We start from the raw sequence: 22,942 nt of genomic DNA on the forward strand, positions 1-22,942 counted from the left end.
CGGATTATTCGGGGCCTAGGCGAGGCCTAGGCGTTAGCAAATTGTTGATTTATTTTATATATTTTATACATTTGTATAACATATTTTAGTTTTTAAGTTTAATTATAAAATTATTGTGATGAATTATCAAAATTAGATATACAAAACAGAAGAAAGTAGACAAATTTGTAGATTTGTAATAATATTATTGCTTTATTTAACATATATAGACAATTTTAGATCGATTTTAACCGATTTAGAACAGTTTAAACCAATTCGAATCATATAAATCGGTATAAATCGGATTTTAAGAAAATCGTTTCGGATAGGACCGAGTTGCTGCCTAAGCGGGGGCCTAGGCGCTGCCTAGACCGATTTTTAGAACCCTGCCAAATATTATGAATTTATAGAGTTTCATAATTCTTTATATATTCTGAATATTTTGTATGCAAAACATGCAATAATTATATGTTTAGTATTGGAAGAACTATGTCTGAACTTGATTTTTATTTAATGGATTATATGTTTGTTCGAGGTACAGTTGTGTGACTATAGAAATCAATATCTAGATTGTATATAGCTGTGAGGTATGTGTAAGTTTAGCAATGACGCATTGATGGGCTAGAACCGATGCAATATAAATTAACTAATATACACAACTTTAATGCAGAGCAATCTTTGGGGATGATTTGCTAACTATACATAACATACAAAGAAATTTTGCAATAGAAAACGAATATAAATCCAACATACATATACAGTTCTCCTTATTGTAAGTTTGACACTTGCCTTTCGATCAAAAATAAAAAGCTTGCACACCAAATCTAAACTATTAATTTAAAATCCTATTTTTTATCTACTTACTAATAGTTTAGGTTGGACTATCTATATTATTAAAAGAGAAGTACCCATTTGAAAATGTTTTTACTTCATTAATTAAACTTTCTTTTTTTTTGCTTGTCTTTTTCAGTTGCATTTATGAAATATCCTAAAACGAATAAAACTGCCTAATTGATTACTTGTCTTTTCAGTTACATTAATGAAATATGCTTAAATGAATTTAAACTTCCTATTTTATTGTTTGTCTTTTTCAGTTACCTTAATGAAATATCCTTAAATAAATTTGGACATAATGTCATTTAATCAACCAAAAAAACTCATGAGTTATCCTTACGTGCATAATTTTAATAACGGAGATTTTTAAAAACGTGCATCATTATAATGTTACCTAAAACATGCAGCACTAATATATAACATGCATCAATAAAACTAGAATTTGACTCACACAATTGTACGGATATTATTTTCAGTTGATTAAATTTAAAAATAATTATTTATTCAAAAAATATTTAAGAATGGCTATGTTTTTAAAAATTATATGGTATTATTTGCTCATAACTCATTTGTCATTTGATAAATTGTTAGAAAGAAAATTTTAGCATAATATAACTCATATGTCATTTGCTAAATTTATGGTTTTTATTTATATTTTTTATTATTTAATTATAATATTTTCATTTTATATTTGAAAGATAAATAAATTTTCTTTCAAACAATATTTTTGTAAATGTGTTTTTTGAAAAATAATCAATTAAAATTGTTATTATCATTGAATATCATTATTTTTGACATAATTTGAGTTTTCGTTTACATCAAAACTTATCATATTTTAGGATAATTTTAATTTAAAATATAATTTTCATATTTTTCAAACAAATTCGAAAAATATTTTTTAAATATTTTGTTATAATTGTTAAAAAAATATTGAGTTGCATTTCAAATAAAAAGGTAAAGATATTAAAAATATTCTAATTAATGTAAAATTTAATATAGTTTTAAGGAAATGGTCAAAATAAAAAAAATTACACATAAAATAATTATGATTTTTGTTAACTGGGCGGATCATTATTTATATGATATCGCACACGAAAGAAAAATTTTTATTTTTAAAATTATCTAATTAACTCTATACTCTTTTTTTTTAATATGATATCACACATTCGTAAAAAATAGATAGTTTAAGATGCAAAAAAAAAATTACTTAATGAATATAATATAAACGAATATTACAAATACATCATTTAATAAAATAAATAATTAAAAATTAAAAATTCATATCCGCGCTGGCGCGCGGATCATGGTCTAGTTATATTTAATTAGGTTTCCTCTTATTTCTACTTATACATAACTTAATTATTATTAAATATATACATTAACCTAAAATTAAGGAACTAAATAACTAATCTATTAATTTTTTATTAATTTTTTAAAATAATGAATTCATTTTAGCTTAACACTGCTTTTAATCAAATCATCAATTATAATTTATTTATTAATATAAAAAGAATTATATATGCCTACTAATTCATATATACAAATGTATTTTACTTCAAATGCAAGAAACAAATTCTTTAAAACCCTCACCAAATACATAATAATATAATTCTTATAGATAAAGTATTAAACTAGATATATATGATAAAATAAATAGTAATAGTCATTAATATTTAATCATATACTGGAACATGTTATTATTGATATTTTTTTAGTATAGTTTCACGGATTATTCCAACACATATAAAATATTTATCAAATATAAAACTAATTGAATAAAACATAAAACATACTTTAAGTTAGGCTTGAGCGTTCAGGTACCCGTTGCGATACGGGTTGGGTATTTGAAAATTTGGTTCTAATTTATATCACATCATAGGTCTCATTATGGTAAATTTGTAAGTACAGATCTGGTTCAGATATAACACTTCGATTTTTTCTTCTAAATTGTAGCACATCTAAAATAATATAACACTTCGATTTTTTATTCTAAATTGTAGCACATCTAAAATACATAAGTAACCATATATTGTTCCGATTCAGGTTATATGAGTTCGTTTTGGATATATTCGAAGTTAAATCCAAAATTGAAAAGCAAATATAAGAAATAAACTTATTTATATAGGATTGATATTTAAGATACTTATTGAAGATTTAAATATTTATTTTTAGATATAACTTCAAAATAAATGTAGAATTGAATATTTGAAGTACATATTTATGTTTCAAATACATGTATTTGCAATTATTTGGACCTTCAGATCGATTTTTTATTTTATTTTTTGGGTTCTTGATTTTTCGGGTTGTCCGTTCGGGTTTGGATATGTGGTACCACACTAAAAGATCTATTTTATTATTTTAGAATTTCTTATATTTCGGACTGGGTACGGATCATGTTTTTTTTTTTGAGTTCGGTACGAACTTTGAGTTATAGATTTTATGTCCAAACCTATTTTAAATAAAGAGAAAATGTTATTATATTAAAAAAAAATCAAAAATTATTAAGTGAAAATCTAGTTTTAATATTATTACTAACATTCCTAAAAGTGAAAAGTGTATGATACGAGAAAGACAGTAGGGTGGACCACTTTCACGATTTGATCAAGTTTGTGAAATGTATTATGTTATTTCGATCTATATAGGAGGCCGGCTCAACACTGTTAAGGGTCCTAGGGCAAAAAATATTATTTTTTATCCTCTACAATTATATGTAGATAATGTTTAAAATGTTTTTAAAATTTAATCAGTAATATTTTGTAATGAAAATAAAACTATATACATATCAAATAATTTGGACCATTTTCAATTTTATTTATTATATTTATAATTTTTTATATATAAAAATATAGATTTTTTTAAAAAATTGGACCCCTTAATTAGTGGGGGGACACGAGCTTGGGCCTGGAACAATCGCACGGCTTGTCCCCCTGATAAGCTGGCACAGGGATTATAATTATAATTATAATTATCCAGAACTATACAAAGCTTAATCATTCATCATTCAGCATGAAAAACGGGTTTTAAATGGCTGCTCGAACAAATGAATGAATTTTAATACCGAATATTTATCAGAACTATCAATATGTTTACCAGCCATCAGAATGCATGACTCTTTTACATGTATTCTGTGATAAACAATAGGCCTACCAACCAATTTAATTGTGTTATTTTCATCAAAATATTATGGAGCTCGCTGTAGACCAAATTGCAGATTAGTTATATGTGAGCAAAAAAAAAAAATTAATGTATATAAAAAGGTGAATTTGCTGAATATTTATAAGAGGCAAAAGAATGAAAAATATAGTCATTATACAGTAATTCAAGATGGATGAGACAATTTGAGCAAAAATTGACCAAAAATTGACCAAAATCTCTCTCCAGGCGCGTGCGCTTGATGTTGAAATGCAGAAAATAAAATTATCATACTATACTACACACTATTTAGTATAGTCACACGAATAATTTCACTCTAACTATACTATATTTCATTTAGAATAGTATGACAATTGATGTTGGTTACCAACATAATGAAACACAACCAAATAAACCCTAAACCCGCTACCTAAACCCAAACTCTAAACACTAAGCCCTAAACCTAAACTCTAAATTCTAAACCCAAACGGTAGACCCTTAAACCCTAAACCCAAACCGTATACCCTAAACCCAAACTCTAAACCCAAACCCTAAACCCAAATTCTTAACCCAAACCGTAAACCATAACGGAGCTACCTAAACCCTAAACCAAAATTCTAAACCATAAACCCAAACCTTAAACACAAATTCTTAACCCAAACCATAGACCCAAACGGAGCTACCTAAACCCTAAACCCCCCTAAACCCAAATTCTAAACTCTAAACCCAAACCGTAAACCCTTAACCCAAACCCTAAACCCAAATTCTAAACCCTAAACCCAAACCGTAAACCCTTAACTCAAACCCTAAACCCAAATTGTAAAACCAAACCATCACCCATAATGGAGCTACCTAAACCCTAACCTTGAAGGTCCAAATCCTAAACCCAAACCGTAGACTCTAAACCCAAACCCTAAACCCAAACCTTAAACCCAAAACCCCCTAAACCCAAACTGTAAACCCTTAACCCAAACCCTTAACTCAAACCCTAAACCCAAATTGTAAAACCAAACCATCGCCCATAACGGAGCTACTTATACCCTAAACTTGAAGGTCTAAACTATACTATATTTCATTTCGAATAGTATGGCAATTGATGATAGTTACTATAGTGATGAATGGGAAAAGGAGGAAAATGGAGAGGTGAGGAGCAGGAGAGGAAGAGGAGGAAGGAGGAAAGAGGAAAGATAGAAGTATGAAGGAAAAGGAGGAATGGAGAGAGAGACAGAGAGAGACCGGGGAAGGGAGGGGAGGAGAGAAAGAGTAGGATGGAGTGTAAGAGTGAAAGCGACATAAGAGGAAACTATACTATTTTGATGAATAGATTAGTATACTATAATGTAATGTTTATTCAAATATTGTATGAAAGCTATATAAACTGTCAATACAAACATGTACGTGAATCTCCATTAACTTAGAGCATTCATTCAACACAATAGCAAAATAATATCCTTTATAAAGCATGAAATTTCAAAACGCAAATACACATTACCACTCAATGTATAAATTAGGTGAACTATTCTATTTTAATATAGTATAGTATAAACTTCGATCGAAATGTTTAAAATATCCGATTAAAAATTTCCAAATTATGATATATGTAAAAAAAATATGTATGTTTTTGCCAGCATAGTTAATTGAATGAATTATGTTTGACATAAAAGCTACATACCAAAAAAATTGACAGAGGGAGAAGAAAAACAAAAGAAATGAAAGAAGAAAAAGAAAGATGAAGAGATGATCAAACGGCTGAGGATGATCAAGGGTAAGTGATGTAATATTACATAAGATATACAGAATATTATAGCATGCTTGTTACTATGTGCATAAACCTATTTTTTTTTCTGCTATGGATATGTGTCCTAGTTCCCCTACATAAAATTTGTAGATTCGTTAAATCTAAGGATTAATACAGAAAACACAATTTTTGTAGGTATAAAATATTTAAAGGTTCGGGTTGTTCTAAGTAAAATGGGAAATTTGCCAATATGGAACTAAATCTCTAAAGTATTGTCTCCTTAGAACTAAATTCACAAACCTTGTCCGTATAGAAGTAATCCTTCTCCGTATAGAACTAATACCTAGTGAATCTACTGTTTTGTCCTTTTCTTTACAATATAGTTAATAAAATTTTTAAAAAATTATATGAATTAAAAAGTACATACTTAATTGAATAAAAATAGGGCAAAATATTCCAAATATCAATCTCATTCTCTCCGACTCTCTTTCCCAATCGAGAGAAGATTTTTTTCTCGCCGGCGACACCTTCCGCCTCTGAGATTCTTGGTTCGTCGGAGAGCTTCAATGAGTACTCACATCGCTTATCCCTCCTCCTTCTTACGTATTTCCTCTTTTAGAGCCACCGGTTAGATTGTCGTTCTTATCTCCGCCGCCGCCGACGATCGGAGCTGTTCAAGCTCGGGAGTAGCTTCTCCTCCCCGATTAAGGACGATTAGTTTCACAGTTGTTTTCTTGTGCTCTTCCGGTCCCGACAATTTGAAGGTTAGGCTTTGAAATCCCCTTTACGATTTTGCTTTTTTTTTGTTTGTTCGTTATGTTTATTTGCATGTACTAGGAAGAGAGTTCATTGTTTAAAAACACAAATCGATTCAAGTTTATGGTTTTCAGAGGCGGAATGTGGTTGAGTGGGGTGTGAGTTGATTGTGGCTTGTTGTTGAGGTGATTTTGAGTTCTATTTTGTTTGGCATCTGCTTTATTAAGGTTTAGAATTCCTAATAGATTTGAAAAGGCTAATGACTTTGACATGCTTTATACATCGATTTTACATAGTTGTTTGGGATCGGGTTTGTTATTTGAATTGAATTTGTCGATAGTGTGTATACTTTTGTTATTCATTTGGTGCATAGCTTTGACTCTGTTTTCTTTTAGAGGAAAACACATTTGCTAGTTGATTATATTTTGTTTCGAATTGTGTTTCTATGTAGTTTTGAATTGTCTAATAGACTAGTAAATGTGAGATGGTAATATTTGGTTTGCTGTTAACTTATGGAATTCATGTTTTTTAGGAATGGCTCACCAGTTGCCTAAACGCATTCTTCAAGAAGGAGCTGAGACGCAGATTGATAAGATTAACAACACATGTAGACGGACGCTTCTGAAGGCGGTAAAGGTTGCTCTGAAAGATGAGTATGAGGAAGTTTTGAAAGACCCTGTCTTCGGGCCTCTTCTGGCGATCATAGAGAACAACCTCATATACTCAGGGAAGATTATTCACAGCTTCATTCGCAAACAGCTCAGGGCTTCCAAGCTTCACGAGCTGTGGTTTCTTTTTGCGAAGAGGCCTCTTAGGTTTTCTATGCAAGAATTTTATGCTGTGACTGGATTGAAGTACAAAGAGGAACCCGACGTAGACTTCATTAACTGGAAGAATGATAAGGGGTTCTGGAGCAATGCCCTGAAGACCAGTGCGAAGATCAACTTATATACTATAAGGGATGAGCTCCTTAAAGTGTGTAACAAGTGGTCGTATGTGGACAGAGTGAGGTTAGTGTATCTGTCTATTATACAATCATTCCTCGTGGCTAAGGATTGGAAAGTGTATATCCCTCAAGAATACATCCGTTTGGTGATGGATTTTGAGAAATTGAGGATGTATCCTTGGGGTCTTCGCGCTTATGATGAGCTGATTGCATCAATACTCAGAGCAAGAGAAGATGTGCATACGAAGAACAGCTACGTGTTGGATGGATTCTCATATGCGTTTCAGATATGGATTATGGAGGCAATTCCAGACATTGGTTCTATGGTGGGTGAAAAGATAAAAAAAAATGTGAAGAAAATGAGATGTAGGAATTTGAAAGGTAGTGGAAAAGTATCCTACCAAGATATAACCAGCCTAGAGTCCCACTTTGATAAGGTAACTGATCTTTCTTCTATTAATATTGAGTTCAATAATTGTTCAATGTAAGCTTATTGTTTCGTTTGTTCTTGCAGGGAGAGGTGTTCACATTTATATCATCTACTGGTGATTTCGATGTGATTGATAATACTTAGTTCACTACAAGAAAACAGCGGTATTCTGACGGACATTCTGACGGAAAATGAAATCCTCAGAATATCCCGAGGAATTTCCGAGGATATTCCGAGGAAACACAAAATTTGGTTTCCTCGGAATTTCCTCGGAATATACCGACGGAATTCCAAGGAAATACCAATCCGTCGGAATATTCTTATGGAATACCGAGGAAAAATGTATTCCTCGGAAAAAACCGATGAATTCCGAGGATATATTATAGCCGTTGGAGAGCCGTTGGGGGATTTTAAAAATTCTGAGGAAATTCCGACGAACTAGCCGTTGGCGTCGGAATTTCCTCGGTCTGTCGGCAGGATTTCAACTATAAATACAAGCACCCCTCTTCCTCTTCATTCACTCCATATCTTCATCCTCCCTCTTACTCTGTTTACACACGAATTTGATTCATTAAAAACATGTATTCTTCAAATTATTTTCGTTCTTGGATCGATCGACCTCATTTGGATCCAAACACGAGATTGCTTACGGAAGAATACCAACGAGGTATAACCGAATTCATGGGGTTAGTTCACCGACAACCGGAAGCAAAAACAGGTATGTTAAGATGTCCTTGCTTTAATTGTAAAAATAGAAAGGTTATTAAAGAGTGAGATGTTTGGACTCATCTATATTTGAGTGGGTTTACACGAAGTTACAAAATTTGGTATCATCATGGGGAAACTGATTATGAACATGGTAGTACTAGCGAACCTCAGCCAGCGGTTAGATTAGAAGAACCAATTAGAACGGATGTAGATTATGGTGTAGGTACTGAGCAGATGGTAAATGATCATTTTAGAGGGGAAGATTTATCCAATGCACAAGCTAGGAGATTTTATGATATGTTGGATGCTGGAAAGTAACCATTGTACGAAGGTTGCAGAGATGGTCATTCAGCTTTATCATCTGCTACAAGATTGATGGGCATTAAAACAGATTATAATTTGGCTAAAGACTGTGTGGATGCGATTACTGATTTTGTAAAAGGTATTCTACCCGAGGATAATGTATCTCCTGGTTCATACTACGAGGTTCAGAAACTCGTAGCTGGTCTTGGTTTATCGTATCAGGTAATAGATGTATGCAGCGACAACTGCATGATTTATTGGAGGACGGATGAACAGCGGGTTACATGCAAATTTTGTGGGAAGCCTCGTTATATAGATACAAATGGAAGAGTTCCAGTGCCATATAAAAGGATGTGGTATTTGCCTTTGACGGAAATGTTGCAGAGGTTGTATCTGTCTGAACGCACAGCGCAACCAATGAGATGGCATGCGGAGCACTCAACAGATGGTGAGATCAGACATCCTTCAGATGCAAAAGCGTGGAAGCATTTCAAATCAAAGTATCTCGACTTTGCGTATGAGAGAAGAAATGTCTACCTTGGATTATGTACTGATGGTTTCAGCCCGTTTGGCAAGAGTGGAAGACAATATTCTCTATGGCCAGTCATTCTTACACCATACAACCTACCCCCAAACTTGTGCTTGCGACGAGAGTTTTAGTTTCTCTCGATTCTCGTTCCCGGACCAGAGCATCCTAAGAGATCACTTGATGTGTTTCTTCAGCCACTAATATATGAGTTGCAACAACTATGGGCTCAAGGTGCTGAAACATACGATGTTTCGTGTAGAGAAAACTTTCAAATGCGGGCAGTACTAATTTGGACAATAAGTGATTTTCCAGCATATGGTATGTTATCTGGATGGACAACGCATGGAAGGCTATCATGTCCATATTGTCAAGATAACACTGATGCTTTCCAACTAAAACACGGAAGGAAAACGTGTTGGTTTGACTGTTACAGGAGATTCCTACCACCTGATCATCCATATCGTAGGAGTGTTGGTTTGACTGTTACAGGAGATTTTGGTGCAGAAATGACGCCAGACGTCGGTGGACATGAGCGTTTTCTGGTAGATGCTGTTGGAAACCTACATAACTGGCACAAAAAAAGTATTTTCCGGGATCTGCCATACTGGAAGGATCATCTGCTAAGGCATAATTTAGATGTCATGCATATTGAGAAGAACATTTTTGACAATCTCATGAACACGATCCTTAATGTTCAAGGTAAAACAAAGGATAATTTGAAGTCAAGACTAGATTTAGTCGATATATGTGCTCGTTCAGATTTTCATGTTGATGAGAATGGTAGGGCTCCTTTTCCCATATACTGACTTGATGCAGAGGCAAAAGATGCGTTCTTTGATTGGATTTCAAACGATGTGGAATTTCCAGACGGTTACGCATCTAATTTGCGTAACTGTATCGACAGAAAGGAAGGAAAGTTTACTGGCCTTGAAAAGCCACGATTGCCATGTAATGATGCAGCGCCTCCTTCTGTTTGCCTTCAAGGAACTATTACCACGGAATTTTCATGAAGCAATTGCAGGGATAAGTGGTTTCTTCCGCGATTTATGCACGAGATCAGTGACTCTTGAAGGTATTAAAAATTTGAAGACTAACATAGCTGTGATTCACAGTAACCTTGAGAAGATATTTCCTCCCTCATTTTTTGATGTTATGGAGCATCTTGTTATTCACCTGGCAAGAGAATTGGAACTTGGTGGTCCTGTGCAGTATAGATGGATGTATCTGTATGAGCGGTATATGTTCCATTTGAAGAAGATGGTGAAAAATTTAAGTAGGGTGTAAGGTACTATAGTCGCACAGATGATCAATGAAGAAACTTCAAACTTTGCCGAGTACTACTTTCCAGCAGAAGTTCAGACCAAAAACAGAAGACCTGCTCGGCATGATGATAGAGGCGAACGGGCAACATATCATGTTACGGTTCCAGACATTTTCACAGACGTTGGACGACTTAGCGGAAAACCAAAGGACCGTCGACTTACTGAGCAGGAGCGCAGTAATTTGCAAACATATTTGCTCACCAACTGCGAAGATGTTCTTCAATATGAGAGGTAAGTAAATTAGCTTACAAATTTTTATTTTAACAAGTTGAAATTTAAATCTTAATTAATTATATTATTGTCATCATATGTACAGGATTTTCATGGCAGAAAAGCGGTTCGAATATAGATACGCCACAGAGGACGAACTAGAAGAAATGAAGTAGAGAGAATTTGTTGGATAGATGTTTACTTATGTGAGTGCTTTAAACAAACTAAAATATCATTTATCACATATTTATACTAATTCACATTTATTGATATAACATATATATGTGGTATTAATAGGTGTCTGCTGGTTTGGCCAGAGGTGAAACATTTGACGATTGGATACGCGAGATGGTCGTTGGACCAAAATTTGTTGTGAAGTCATATCCGAGATTTTGTACTCGAGGATATGCATTCACAACTCAGAAGATGAGACGTTTGAGTACGACTTATGGTGCTGGCGTTTGTTCTGCATCAGGAGATGATGTATACTACGGACACATACATGAGATTTTGGAAATCAAGTATTTGGGCATGGTTGGATTGCACTGTACTGTTTTCTATTGTGATTGGCACGACAACACTCTAGATCGAGGTGTGAAAGCAAATGCATTTGGTGTTACATCAGTAAATTCGAGGCGAAAGCTGCAATATTATGATCCTTTCATTCTTGTCGATTTAGGGATTTGATTATAGAGTCTTTTTCCTTGGAATTTCCTCGGAATATTCCGACGGAATTCCGAGGAAGATAAGGGTTTCCTCGGAATTCCCTCGGAATATTCCGAGGAAATTCCGAGGAACTAGGGGTTTTTAACCGAAAACAATGTTTTGCAGATTTAATAACACGTATATAACCTTCATTAAGTGTCTTAACCAGATTATGAAGTCAAACTTTGGTGTTTTACCCAATAACAAACACTTTTACGATTGCATGAACGAAAACCACACAACATAAGAGAAACACTTATACACTTTAATAAACGGTATAGGGAATACTTACAATTATTTTTGAAATTTTGTTATTTCATGGTTTATGATCATCTATACAAAGAATCCTCAATGATATGCATTACAATTGTATAAGAAATGAAATACGGCAAAAAAAATTGATGTTATGAAACCCCAAACCCTTTTTCCTCGGAATTTCCTCGGTAATTACCGAGGGTATTCCGAGGAAACATGGTTCCTCGAAATATTTTCATTTAACCGGGTAAACCAAGCCGCCAAATATTTCGCGAAAATTGAATTAATGATTTTCGAAGAAATTCCGACGAAAATATATAATTATTCCGAGGAAATTCCGACGGACAATTTCCGTCGGACGCCTCATTTTATTAGGTCGAACCAGATCTTCTTCCCCATTTCTCTCTTCCTCTCCGCCGAAGCTCTCCTTCTCTCTCACGATTTCCGCCGAACTCTCTCTTCTCTCTCGCGATTTCCGCCCTAATTCTCCTCAATTTCAGTCACTGATCATGTATGAACCCTATCTCACTCTCTTATGTTAGATTTGTTAAGTTTTTAAGTAGATTTGATGATTTTGGAATGATATTTATAGATTTTTGTTAGGGTGAATGGTAGGATTGTGTAAAATCGAGTTTGATTATGGTATTCACTTGATTTAGAATTTTTTTTATAGTTTTTATTAATTTTGTGATTAAAAACTATTATTTGGGATTTAAAAAAAAAAAAATATATATATATATATTTAATATAAATTTCTATATTTATTAAACATTTTTAATATTATTAAAACTATTTTTTGTAATTATTAAACTATTTTTTATTTATTAAAACTATTTTTTGTTTATTAGAACTATTTTTATATATTTATTAAACATTTTTAATATCTATAAAACTTTTTTTGTGATTAAAACCTATTATTTGGGATTTAAAAAAAAATATATATATATATATAATATAAATTTCTATATTTATTAAACATTTTTAATATTATTAAAACTATTTTTTGTAATTATTAAACTATTTTATATTTATTAAAACTTTTTTTTTTGTCAACAACATTACAGAGTCTATAAGTAAACCACCCCCGGGGATATTGATCCATGTGGACGACGAAAGACGGCTGTGTTCTGGCACTGCGTGCTAGTTTATCCGCCTTTGTATTTTGCGTCCTTGGTACGTGTATAATTTCTGAACTAGTAAAACTCTCTTTCAGATTCCTGATATCTTCCAAATAACTTGCAAAAGCCGGCCATTCTTCTGGTTCCGAAACCATCTTCACCAATTGAGAACAATCCTTTGCAAACGTAACTTGGAATTCTCTTAAGTTCCTCATACATTCCATTGCCCAAAGTAACGCCTTGAACTCTGCATGTAAAGGAGAGAGAGACGCTCTTACGTTCCTAGCTCCCATTAGGCCCTCAAATCCAGGTAAGGTACTGAACCAGCCCTGTCCAGAGAACATATCCTCCTCTTTCCATGATCCATCTGTAAAACACCATCTGCCTGTGATTGACTGAGGAAGCGTATCCTGAGTCTCTGTTCCCATCTTCTGATCCTTCATCAACTGTGCCTCAGCCCATATGATTGATTCCATCTCAGCCAAATTAAGAGTATCCCTAGGATCTATATCCAGATTACTAAAAACTTTATTATTTCTTCCTTTCCAAATGTACCAAAGTATCCAAGCAAATTGATGATCCTCCATCGGTGGAGCGACTCTCCAGAATAGATGATCCATATTTGTAAATAAAGAGTCTGTCGGGAAAATAGCTGGATTTGTTGGAATCTTGGACAGAGCCCACACCTGAATAGCTGGAGGACACTCAAAAAACACATGGTTAATCGATTCCTCGTCCGCTCCACATCTTGCACAGCTTATATCCCCTTGCATCCATCGTGCCTGCAAATTCTTCTTAACTGCTACACATCCTGAGATCAGTTGCCAAAGAAAATGTTTTATCTTTGGTGGGCACCTTATTTTCCAGCAAAAAGCCTTTATAACATCAACTGAAGGGCCAATGAATAACAATAATCTATCCCTATCCGGGTAAATCCTCTCCACTTGATAACCTGATTTTACCGTGAATTTTCCATTATTTGTAAAATGCCATCCATCCCTATCTGCCATCTGGTTTCTGCTCAATGGAATACTTTCTATGATTTTCACATCCTGTGGATCCACCAAAGTCCGAAGAACCTGCGAGTTCCATCTTCGCGAAGTGGAGTAAATAAGGGAGTCCACTGTAAGGTCGGGAAACAAATTGTGTTGATTTTTATTGGCTGGTCTCGGGCGAGTGGTTGGGAGCCAAGGATCGTTCCATACTGATATAGAAGATCATGTTCCCACCCTTTTGATTAGTCTTTTGCTTACCAGAGATCTAGCAGAGACAATACTTCTCCAGCCGTATGACGGAGAGTATGATCGAATCGGTTCAAGAGGTGAGGCATTCCTAAAATACCTACCCTTAAAGACCCGGGAAAATAACGTGTGTGGCTTTTCTATTAGCCTCCATAACTGCTTACCAAGCATTGCTGTATTGAAATCAGTTATATCCTTAAAACCTAATCCCCCTTCTTCCTTACTGACACATACCTTGTCCCAGGATTTCCAATGTAGTCCTCTTGTACTACCTCCAGGACTCCACCAAAATTGTGCTACTGCACTCGTCAATTTTTTCGCTGTGGCCTTAGGTAAGCGATAACAAGACATCGTGTGATTCGGCAATGCCGTAATCACTGATTTGATGATCACCTCCTTTACTCCTTTTGTGAAGAATTTAAAAGTCCATCCATTTACCCTATTATTTAAACGATCCTGAACAAAACCAAACACTTGAACCTTAGAGCCTCCAAGATTTTCCGGTAATCCTAAGTAAGATCCCATTCCTCCCAAATTCTGTATACCCAAAATATCCCTTAACTCCTGTCTCCGCGCTTCTTCAATTTTATGTCCAAATTGAATTGAAGATTTTTCAAACTTTATCAGCTGGCCAGAAACCACCTCATATTCCTTAAAAATCCTGAGAATAGTAAGACATTCCTCTCTTTGAGCTTTACAAAAGAACAAACTATCATCCGCAAAAAACAGATGGGAAATCGATGGACATGCTCTGGCAACCTTAATTCCTGTTAACTTCTTCTCTCTTCCCGCCTTGCGAATATTGGCACTCAGAGCCTCAGTGCATAGAATAAATAAATAAGGAGATAACGGATCTCCCTGTCGTAACCCTCTTTGTGGCACAATAAGCCCTCTTGGATGACCATTTAGGAGAATCATATATTGAACCGATGATATACACTCCATCATCAATTTAATCCAATGTTGGTGGAAACCCATCTTCTGCAATAATGCCTTTATGAATTCCCATTCAATCCTATCATAAGCTTTACTCATATCCGTTTTAACCGCCATATACTTTCCTTTACATGCTTTGTTAGTTCGTAATCCATGAAACATCTCCTGAACAATAAGAATATTGTCAGATATCAAACGCCCTGCCACAAATGCCGATTGAGTCTCCGAGACTAAAGAAGGTAAATAGATCTTCAACCTCTGACATAACACTTTTGAAATTATTTTATACCCAACATTACATAAACTGATTGGCCGTAATTCCGTCATCTTCGTAGGTCGTTCTGTCTTTGGAATCATACAGATATGCGTTATATTTAACCTTGAATCCATTTCTCCCGTTATCAGGAAGTTATTCACCATTTCCACCAGATCACCCTTAATAATATGCCATGAATGTTGGAAGAACAGAGCTGTCATGCCATCAGGCCCTGGTGCCTTCTCCGGATGCATCATAAAGAGAGCCTCTCTTACCTCTTCCTCAGTCGCCAGCCGCAATAGCCATTGATTCATTTGAGGCATAATCCCCGGTGTTATGTCGGATAGAAAATCATCAAACACTGATGGAGAGGTGGTACTAAATAGCTCTTCGAAATAATCAACTGCTACTTTTTCCACCCCATTATCGTCCGTAATCCAATTTCCAGCTGCATCATGAAGTCCAACAATCCTATTGCGCACCCTCTGTTGCTTAGTTAGAGCATGGTAGAATTTCGTATTGAGATCCCCTGATGAATACCACATGTTCCTACTTTTCTGATGCCAATACTCCTCTTCATCCTTATATGCCTCTTGCAACTTTCTGGAAACTTCCAAAATCTCCTCTTGCGACCTAGTATCATCATTTTGTACCTCCTCTAGAGCCTTTTGTAAATCCGCAATTTTTTCCTTCCCAAAGGGTGGATTATTTTTCCGCCATTTTGAAATGGCTTGGCGACAATTACTAATCTTTTCCACTAATCCATTTCTCCTATCTTCGTTATGTTCCGCCCAATCCATCGTAATTGATTCCATTAGGCCTTCCTTACCAACCCATCGTTTGTCAAATCGAAATTGACCTCTTCGTCTAACAATCTTATCTTCCAGATAAGCCATCAGTGGATGATGATCTGATGCCACCATATTCAGATATTCAGTATGGGAACATGGAAATAGCGTGTGCCACTCCTCATTCGCTAGTGCGCGATCTAGTCGGCATCTTACCGTCACTGCCCCTTTTCCTTTACCTCGTCGCCCTCGCCATGACAATTTATTTCCTTTTGCAGGAAACTCCAGTAAACCAGTGTTCCTAATCATATTATTAAAAGGGACAAATGATGCGGCACTTCTCAGAGATCCTCCCTCCTTTTCATGGTTTCCTGTGATCTCATTTAGATCCCCAATAATAAACCAACGTTCTGATCTCGCTAGTCCATATCTAGTCAAACGTTCCAACACCTGCTCCCTCAAATCTGGCACTGGATCCCCGTACACAAATGTTAAAAAGATCATCTTTCCCAGAGCCACTGCTTCCACATCCATCATTCGGTTATTTGAATATAACACCTTAACCTGGTAATCGTTGTTATAGTATAGCGCCAGCCCACCACTCCGCCCTACTGGATCAACCGTGACTAAATTATCAAATCCAAAATGGTCTTGAAATCCTTGAACGAACTCAAACTCTTGCTTGGTTTCCGATAAGAATAAAAAATATGGTTTATGTTTATGCCATATTTTCCTTAGATAACTTATAGTCCATTTACTTCCCATTCCTCGGCAATTCCAACTAAGTACTCTCATTATATAAACTGTGAATTGGCTCTCTAGAGCTTCTTGATGTGGGTTTAAAGATACCCTGAAAACGCACCCGCCACAATACCTTTGATATCACCCAAATAATCCCTTCCAATATCTCCATCACCATCATGATCGTATGACCCAAAATTAGTGCATGGCGGTCAAATCTTATAACCATGCAATCATAGACAATTATACCATTTATTCCATCTAGTAAAAATATTCGTTCCTTTGTACTTCTGTCTAAACTATTAGAACTATTTTTATATATTTATTAAACATTTTTAATATCTATAAAACTTTTTTAGAGATTAAAAACTATTATTTGGGATTTAAAAAAAAAAAATATATATATATATAATATAAATTTCTATATTTATGAAACATTTTTAATATTATTAAAACTATTTTTTGTAATTATTAAACTATTTTTTATTTATTAAAACCATTTTTTGTTTATTAGAACTAATTTTTAAATATGTTTTTTTTAATTTATAGGTCTAATGATGATCAGACCCGGCCTCGACAGCGTCGTGGTCGTGGTGGTACGGGGAGCCAGTCTCGGGATTCCAGCCAGATTCACGATTCCGCTTCGCTCCACAGCTCCTACCATACATCTCACTCTGCTGCACCCGCTCATGCTCCTCTCGCTCCCGCTGCTGCACCCGCTCATGCTCCTCTCGCTCCCGCTGCTGCACCCGCTCCTGCTCCTTCGGGTCCTCCGGGAGTGATGAGTGTTGCGGAGTTGGTTCGACAGTCCGGTCGTGACCATCTTCCCTATCTCACTCCGTATCCACAAGGACGGGGTCAAACATGGTAATTAAACGTATTTTTTTTCATTAAAATTTGATTCAATATTAATAATTTGTTCTTTTTATTAGGTTCAACCGATCCGGGAACTGGATCAACCGTATGATGTACTCGGCCCTCGACAAGGGACATCCGACTTTCACTGACTTCCCTACCGACAAGCAGCATCTGTGGTTTCGTCAGTTTGCGGTAAGTATTCTAATTTTTTACTTATATTTTTAATCTTTAATATAAATTTTCTACTAATTGTGTTTTTCTTTTCAGCAAGAATTCAACTGGAATTCTGATGATACGCTCTTTATCTATCACCACTTCGTCCATAAAGTTATGGACAACTATGGGAAGCAGATCCACGAGTGGAAGAAGAAGTGGGAAATCAACAAGGTTGTTTTTAATTTATTAAACAATTTTTTTATTTATAAAACTATTTTTTTTTTATTAAAAGGTCCCAAAGTCGATGAACAACACGGTCTGGATGGAGTTGTGTGTGCATTGGGATAAGGAAGAGACGAAATAAACTTCTTCCACCAACTCCACCAACCGCAGGAGCGACCGTAAAGGGAAGGGCGTCTTCAAGCATAACTTGGGTGCTCAATCTATTGCCACTCTAGGGGATCGCATGGTAAGTTCAGCCGCTTTTTCTTCAATTATTTAAGTTTTGAATTTTTTTTTTTTTGTGCAATTCTTCTAATTTCTAATGTTTGTTTAATTTATGTTTTTTTCAAGGCGGAAGAAAATGATGGCGAGCCGGTTGATGATCTCGCCCTAATGAAGAGGGCGTATACCAACAAGAAGACCGACCATATTGATGATGGTCTTGTGAGGGAAGTGGTCACCCTGGTCCAAACTCTGGTGCAAGACGAAGTGTCTCAGCTTCAAACCGACGATGACGATTCGACGGCTCCGACCAACTTGTCCCGGTTTCGAATCAACGAAATCGTTGAATCGGTAAGTTTTTTTTTTTAAAGTTCAATTCATTTATTTCTTGATTTTTATTTTATCATCTTTTTATATTATTTAAATTTGGCTATTTTCTATTTCAGTCGGTTCCAAAGAAGAAGGGACGTTTGGTCGGTTTGGGTCGTCGCCCCCGGTCGGTTCCTCCTTCTTCTGCACCACCGCCCTTTGTTGACCCAGAAGTACTTACGGCTCAGTTGAAAGACAAGGATGATCGCATATCTTTGTTGGAGACCCAGATGGCGGCTCAACAGGCGGGCTATGAGGCACAGAAGAGGCTGAACCAGCAAATGATGGAGATGATACAGAGGATGTACCCGAACGAGGTGTTCCCGAACGTGCAAGACCCGTAGTTTTTTTTTTTTTCAAAAACTCAGAATGTTTTATTTTTATTTGTACAACTTTGAATATTATCTAATATGTTTTCAATTTTAATTTTAATTTTATATTTTCGAATTTAAATTTCAAACATTTTTTTTTTTAAAAAAAAAATTAATTTTTTTTGAAATTCTGAGGAAATGAACCCTCGGAAATTTCCGACGAACAATTCCTCGGAATAAGTCGTCGGAATATACCGAGGGACTCCTTCCTCGGAATTTTCCGAGGGCTCCGTTCCTCGGAAATTCCCGATGAAAATTCTGAGGAACATTTCGTCGGAACTTCCGAGGATTGGACCATCGGAAAATCCATCGAAATATCCCCAGGAAGTTCTCCCTCGGTATATTCCGAGGATCTTTCCGACGAACTGGTGGTCCTCGGAGTTTCCTCGGAATTCCGTTGGAAATTTCCGAGGGATTTTCGAGGAAAAATGAATTTCCGAGGACTTGTTTCGTCGTTATGTCGTCGGAATAACGTTATTCCGCCGACATACCGACGATTTTTTCCCTCGGTATGTCGCTGTTTTCTTGTAGTGGTTCCTTAGGGAAGATGAAAAGAAGGACGAAAGAGTTGGTCGTATTGTTGAATTGATCAATGCCAAACAAGATTGGACGCATTTCGATTGGGAAGTTGAGTCTTTCCCTGCACATATGGACCTTTCTGATTCAGAACAAGATGAACCGGCTGATGTTGCAGAGGAACCGTCTGTTGTTGCAGAGGAACCGACTGTTGTTGCAGGGGAACCGGCTGTTGCTGCGAAAAGAGGCAAGCGCAAGCTAATTGATCCTGGTGCCGAGTCTCGAAAGAAACAACTGCTTTGTCAACGTGCGGCTGAACACAACAGTGGTGTCCCTTGTGAAATGAAGACCTTCATTGAAGGTTTGTTCACCGCTTCTTTCAACTCTTTTAAGGAAGTGGTGCAGAAGGACATCCATGAGCGTTTTGACAACGTTGCCAATGAGGTGGCTCAACTCAAGGAACAAGTCTCTCAGATTAAGGGTCTATCGGATACAGTGGGAAAAGGCAACGCATCTGAGATTCTGTCTCCTTCAGCAAAACTTGGGAAAGACCAAGGACCATCATCTCATAGTACGGGTCCTCCCGCAGCAAAGGGAAAAGGCAAGGCATCTGCAAATGTGGATCCTCTTCCGGTTCGTCGTAGCCCTCGGCCAGTAAGTGAGGTAACCAAAAAATGAAGCACTGTAATATACTTCTCTATGTATTTTGCTATGTCGACTCTTTTGTAATACGTAGGATGAATTATCTTTTGTTGTAATGTCCTTGTATTGTGATATGTTATATATCGGCTTGTATGAACTAATGATGATGACTTGTGGGATTGACTATTTTGTAATGTACTTTTCTATATTTTGCTATGGGCTGTCTTTTTTAGTATTAATGTTATGCTTGTTTTTATTAACAGGATGTTCAAACTGATGAAAATGAAATGATCGATTTTTTGAAGAATTTGACCAAATCATCGAGATGTGTAGATAAGGGGACCCAAGACTCTTTACAAGAAGCCATGGGAAACCTTTCTCAAGCATCTCATGTTAAAGGTTTTGATCCTTCACAACATATGGATGGTGATGAACCAGCTGACTTTGCCACTCCACTGTCTTCATTTAAGCCTGCGGATTGGAGACTACCTACTCTGAAAGACGTGGACTCACATGAGGACCGGATACATGATCCCGATTACTCACTAGTGTTTGTCCTTGAGGAATTATGGGCCAAACTTGTTGACTGGACCAAAACTTTCAAGTAAGTTTACATTTTTAAATTTTTTTTACAATTCTACCATTTTGATACTGAATTTTGTAATGTAGAGAACTAAAAATTGGACCATCTATGCTCACAAATGAGTTAGTATCTCGTGTCGTGGGACCTTCAGAGTGGCTCCTGAATAAGGTGAGTTATTAACTTGTTGCTTTTTATTTTGTGTACACAAACTTACAGTCTTTTATCAAATTATGCAGGAAATTGATGGTATGATGTGGTTATTCACTGAGAGGACTTCAATGCGGCAATGGTTTCCAAATAAAGTAACCTTCATGACGTGCTTGTTCAGTAATCAAATTACAAACTCTTACAACGAGTATAAGAAGGACAAGAAAAAATTCAAAGTAACAGGACTGCTACAACAGTACGACATTGGTGAACTTCCAGCACACGGATGAACAAGACTAATGTGGGATCTTGATGTTAACCGCATGTATGTGCCCCTAAATGTCGGTAAGCACTGGATCTCTATGTGCGTCAACTTTGTTACTCGGTCGATAGAGGTCTTTGACTATGAGGGACTGAGACACCCCGGTGCAGTGGAGCCATTTGTAGTTCTCATCCCTCGAATTGTCAAAGCCGTTCAGTCTTCTAAGAGTCGGCAATCGAGGAATTCCTATCAGACACAAAAGCTAAACTATGCTCGTCAGCAATGACCGCATTAAGTTGTCTCATAAACCAGTTCCACGCAAGGTCGTTCTCTGAGTCGACAACTCCAAATGCAATAGGATATAAATTTGAGTTTCCATCTAATGCAGTAGCAACCAGTAATACCCCTTTGTATTTGCTCTTCAAGAACGTCCCATCCACAACAATAACTTTCCGAATTGCAACATAGAAACCGCGAAGACTCTGACCAAAGGAGATGAAGAGGAATCTGAATCTCCCTTTAGAATCCCTTTCATAAGACGTGTGTGACCCTGGATTAGCTTCCCTCATCATGTGCAAGTATTTAGGAATTTTTTCATAGGCTTCCTCTGGAAGGCCTTTCACTTTGTTGATTGCATACTCACGTGCATCCCATGCCAAAGAATAGGATATCTCAACTCCATGTTCTGAACGCATATACTGGACTATATCATTAGATCTCGGCCCTTCTTTAGTAGTTTCATACATATGCATAATCAGAGTACCAATTGTTTTTGCTGAAGCTGTCCGAACAGAACCCTTCCTTTTGGATAGAGCACATGAATGATTGGGTACATACTTTTTGATGATAAAATAAGATGAACCAGGTAAGCCCTCTGCACGAACACGCCAGCTGCAATCATCATCTGCGCAATGAATGTACCACACTTTTTTATCCGATTTGACAAGCTTATAGTCGAAATTATGTTTCATTGCACATATTTCGAATGCTGCCTTCAAAAGTGTTTTCGAAATAAAATGTTGACCCTCCTTCACAAAATCCACCAAAGAAAATCGCACATCATTTCCATTCCTCTTCTCTTTGTCACACCATTCAACCTCTTCTTGTGAATCCATAGTTTAGATAGGAAAAAAATAGAGAAGAAGAAAAAAGAAGAAGAAATCGTGATAGACAACGATGAAGAAGACCACAATTTAGGAAAAATAACAATTAAAAAAGGAAAACAAAATATTTAAAAGATTTAGAGAATATTTCATAACCGTTTTTAGCAAGATTTCCGGATTTTGTTTACTAACCGTTATAGAACTTGCATTCTACCAATTTAGAAAATATAATAATAAATAGGATGTAATATACTACTGTAGTAGATATAAAGACATGTTGTAGATTGTATTTTCTGGCGTGGTTTATAAAAAGGAAAGATTTAGATTATATTTTCTAGCGTGGTTGATGAGATGACATTGTTTAGTGTTTTAAATCTACCTGAAATATAGAGCATAGAAGAAATCGTGAACTTCATATTCTACCTTAGTAGTTGAATACGTTTCCGTTATAATGTGCAGCCTACATACTTTAGAACATTGTGTTTCTTTCAGATTACATATTCTAAACCACCGTAGATGGTAGATATGGTTAACTAGCACATTTAGCCAATTTTTCAAATCATT

The 22,942-nt window shown here is 35.8% G+C and overlaps 1 protein-coding gene across 1 annotated transcript; it reads right to left on the reverse strand.

The window, feature by feature from the left end:
* Nucleotides 1-21,496: 21,496 nt before the first annotated feature.
* Nucleotides 21,497-22,390, reverse strand: LOC106383388. The gene has a single exon (XM_013823498.2). It carries the CDS (start codon nucleotides 22,388-22,390, stop codon nucleotides 21,497-21,499), a length of 894 nt encoding a protein of 297 aa, XP_013678952.1.
* Between the last annotated feature and the right edge of the window lie 552 nt (nucleotides 22,391-22,942).

Source organism: Brassica napus, chromosome C9 (assembly GCF_020379485.1).
Source record: "Brassica napus cultivar Da-Ae chromosome C9, Da-Ae, whole genome shotgun sequence".
In the NCBI taxonomy this organism is placed as follows: Eukaryota; Viridiplantae; Streptophyta; class Magnoliopsida; order Brassicales; family Brassicaceae; genus Brassica; species Brassica napus.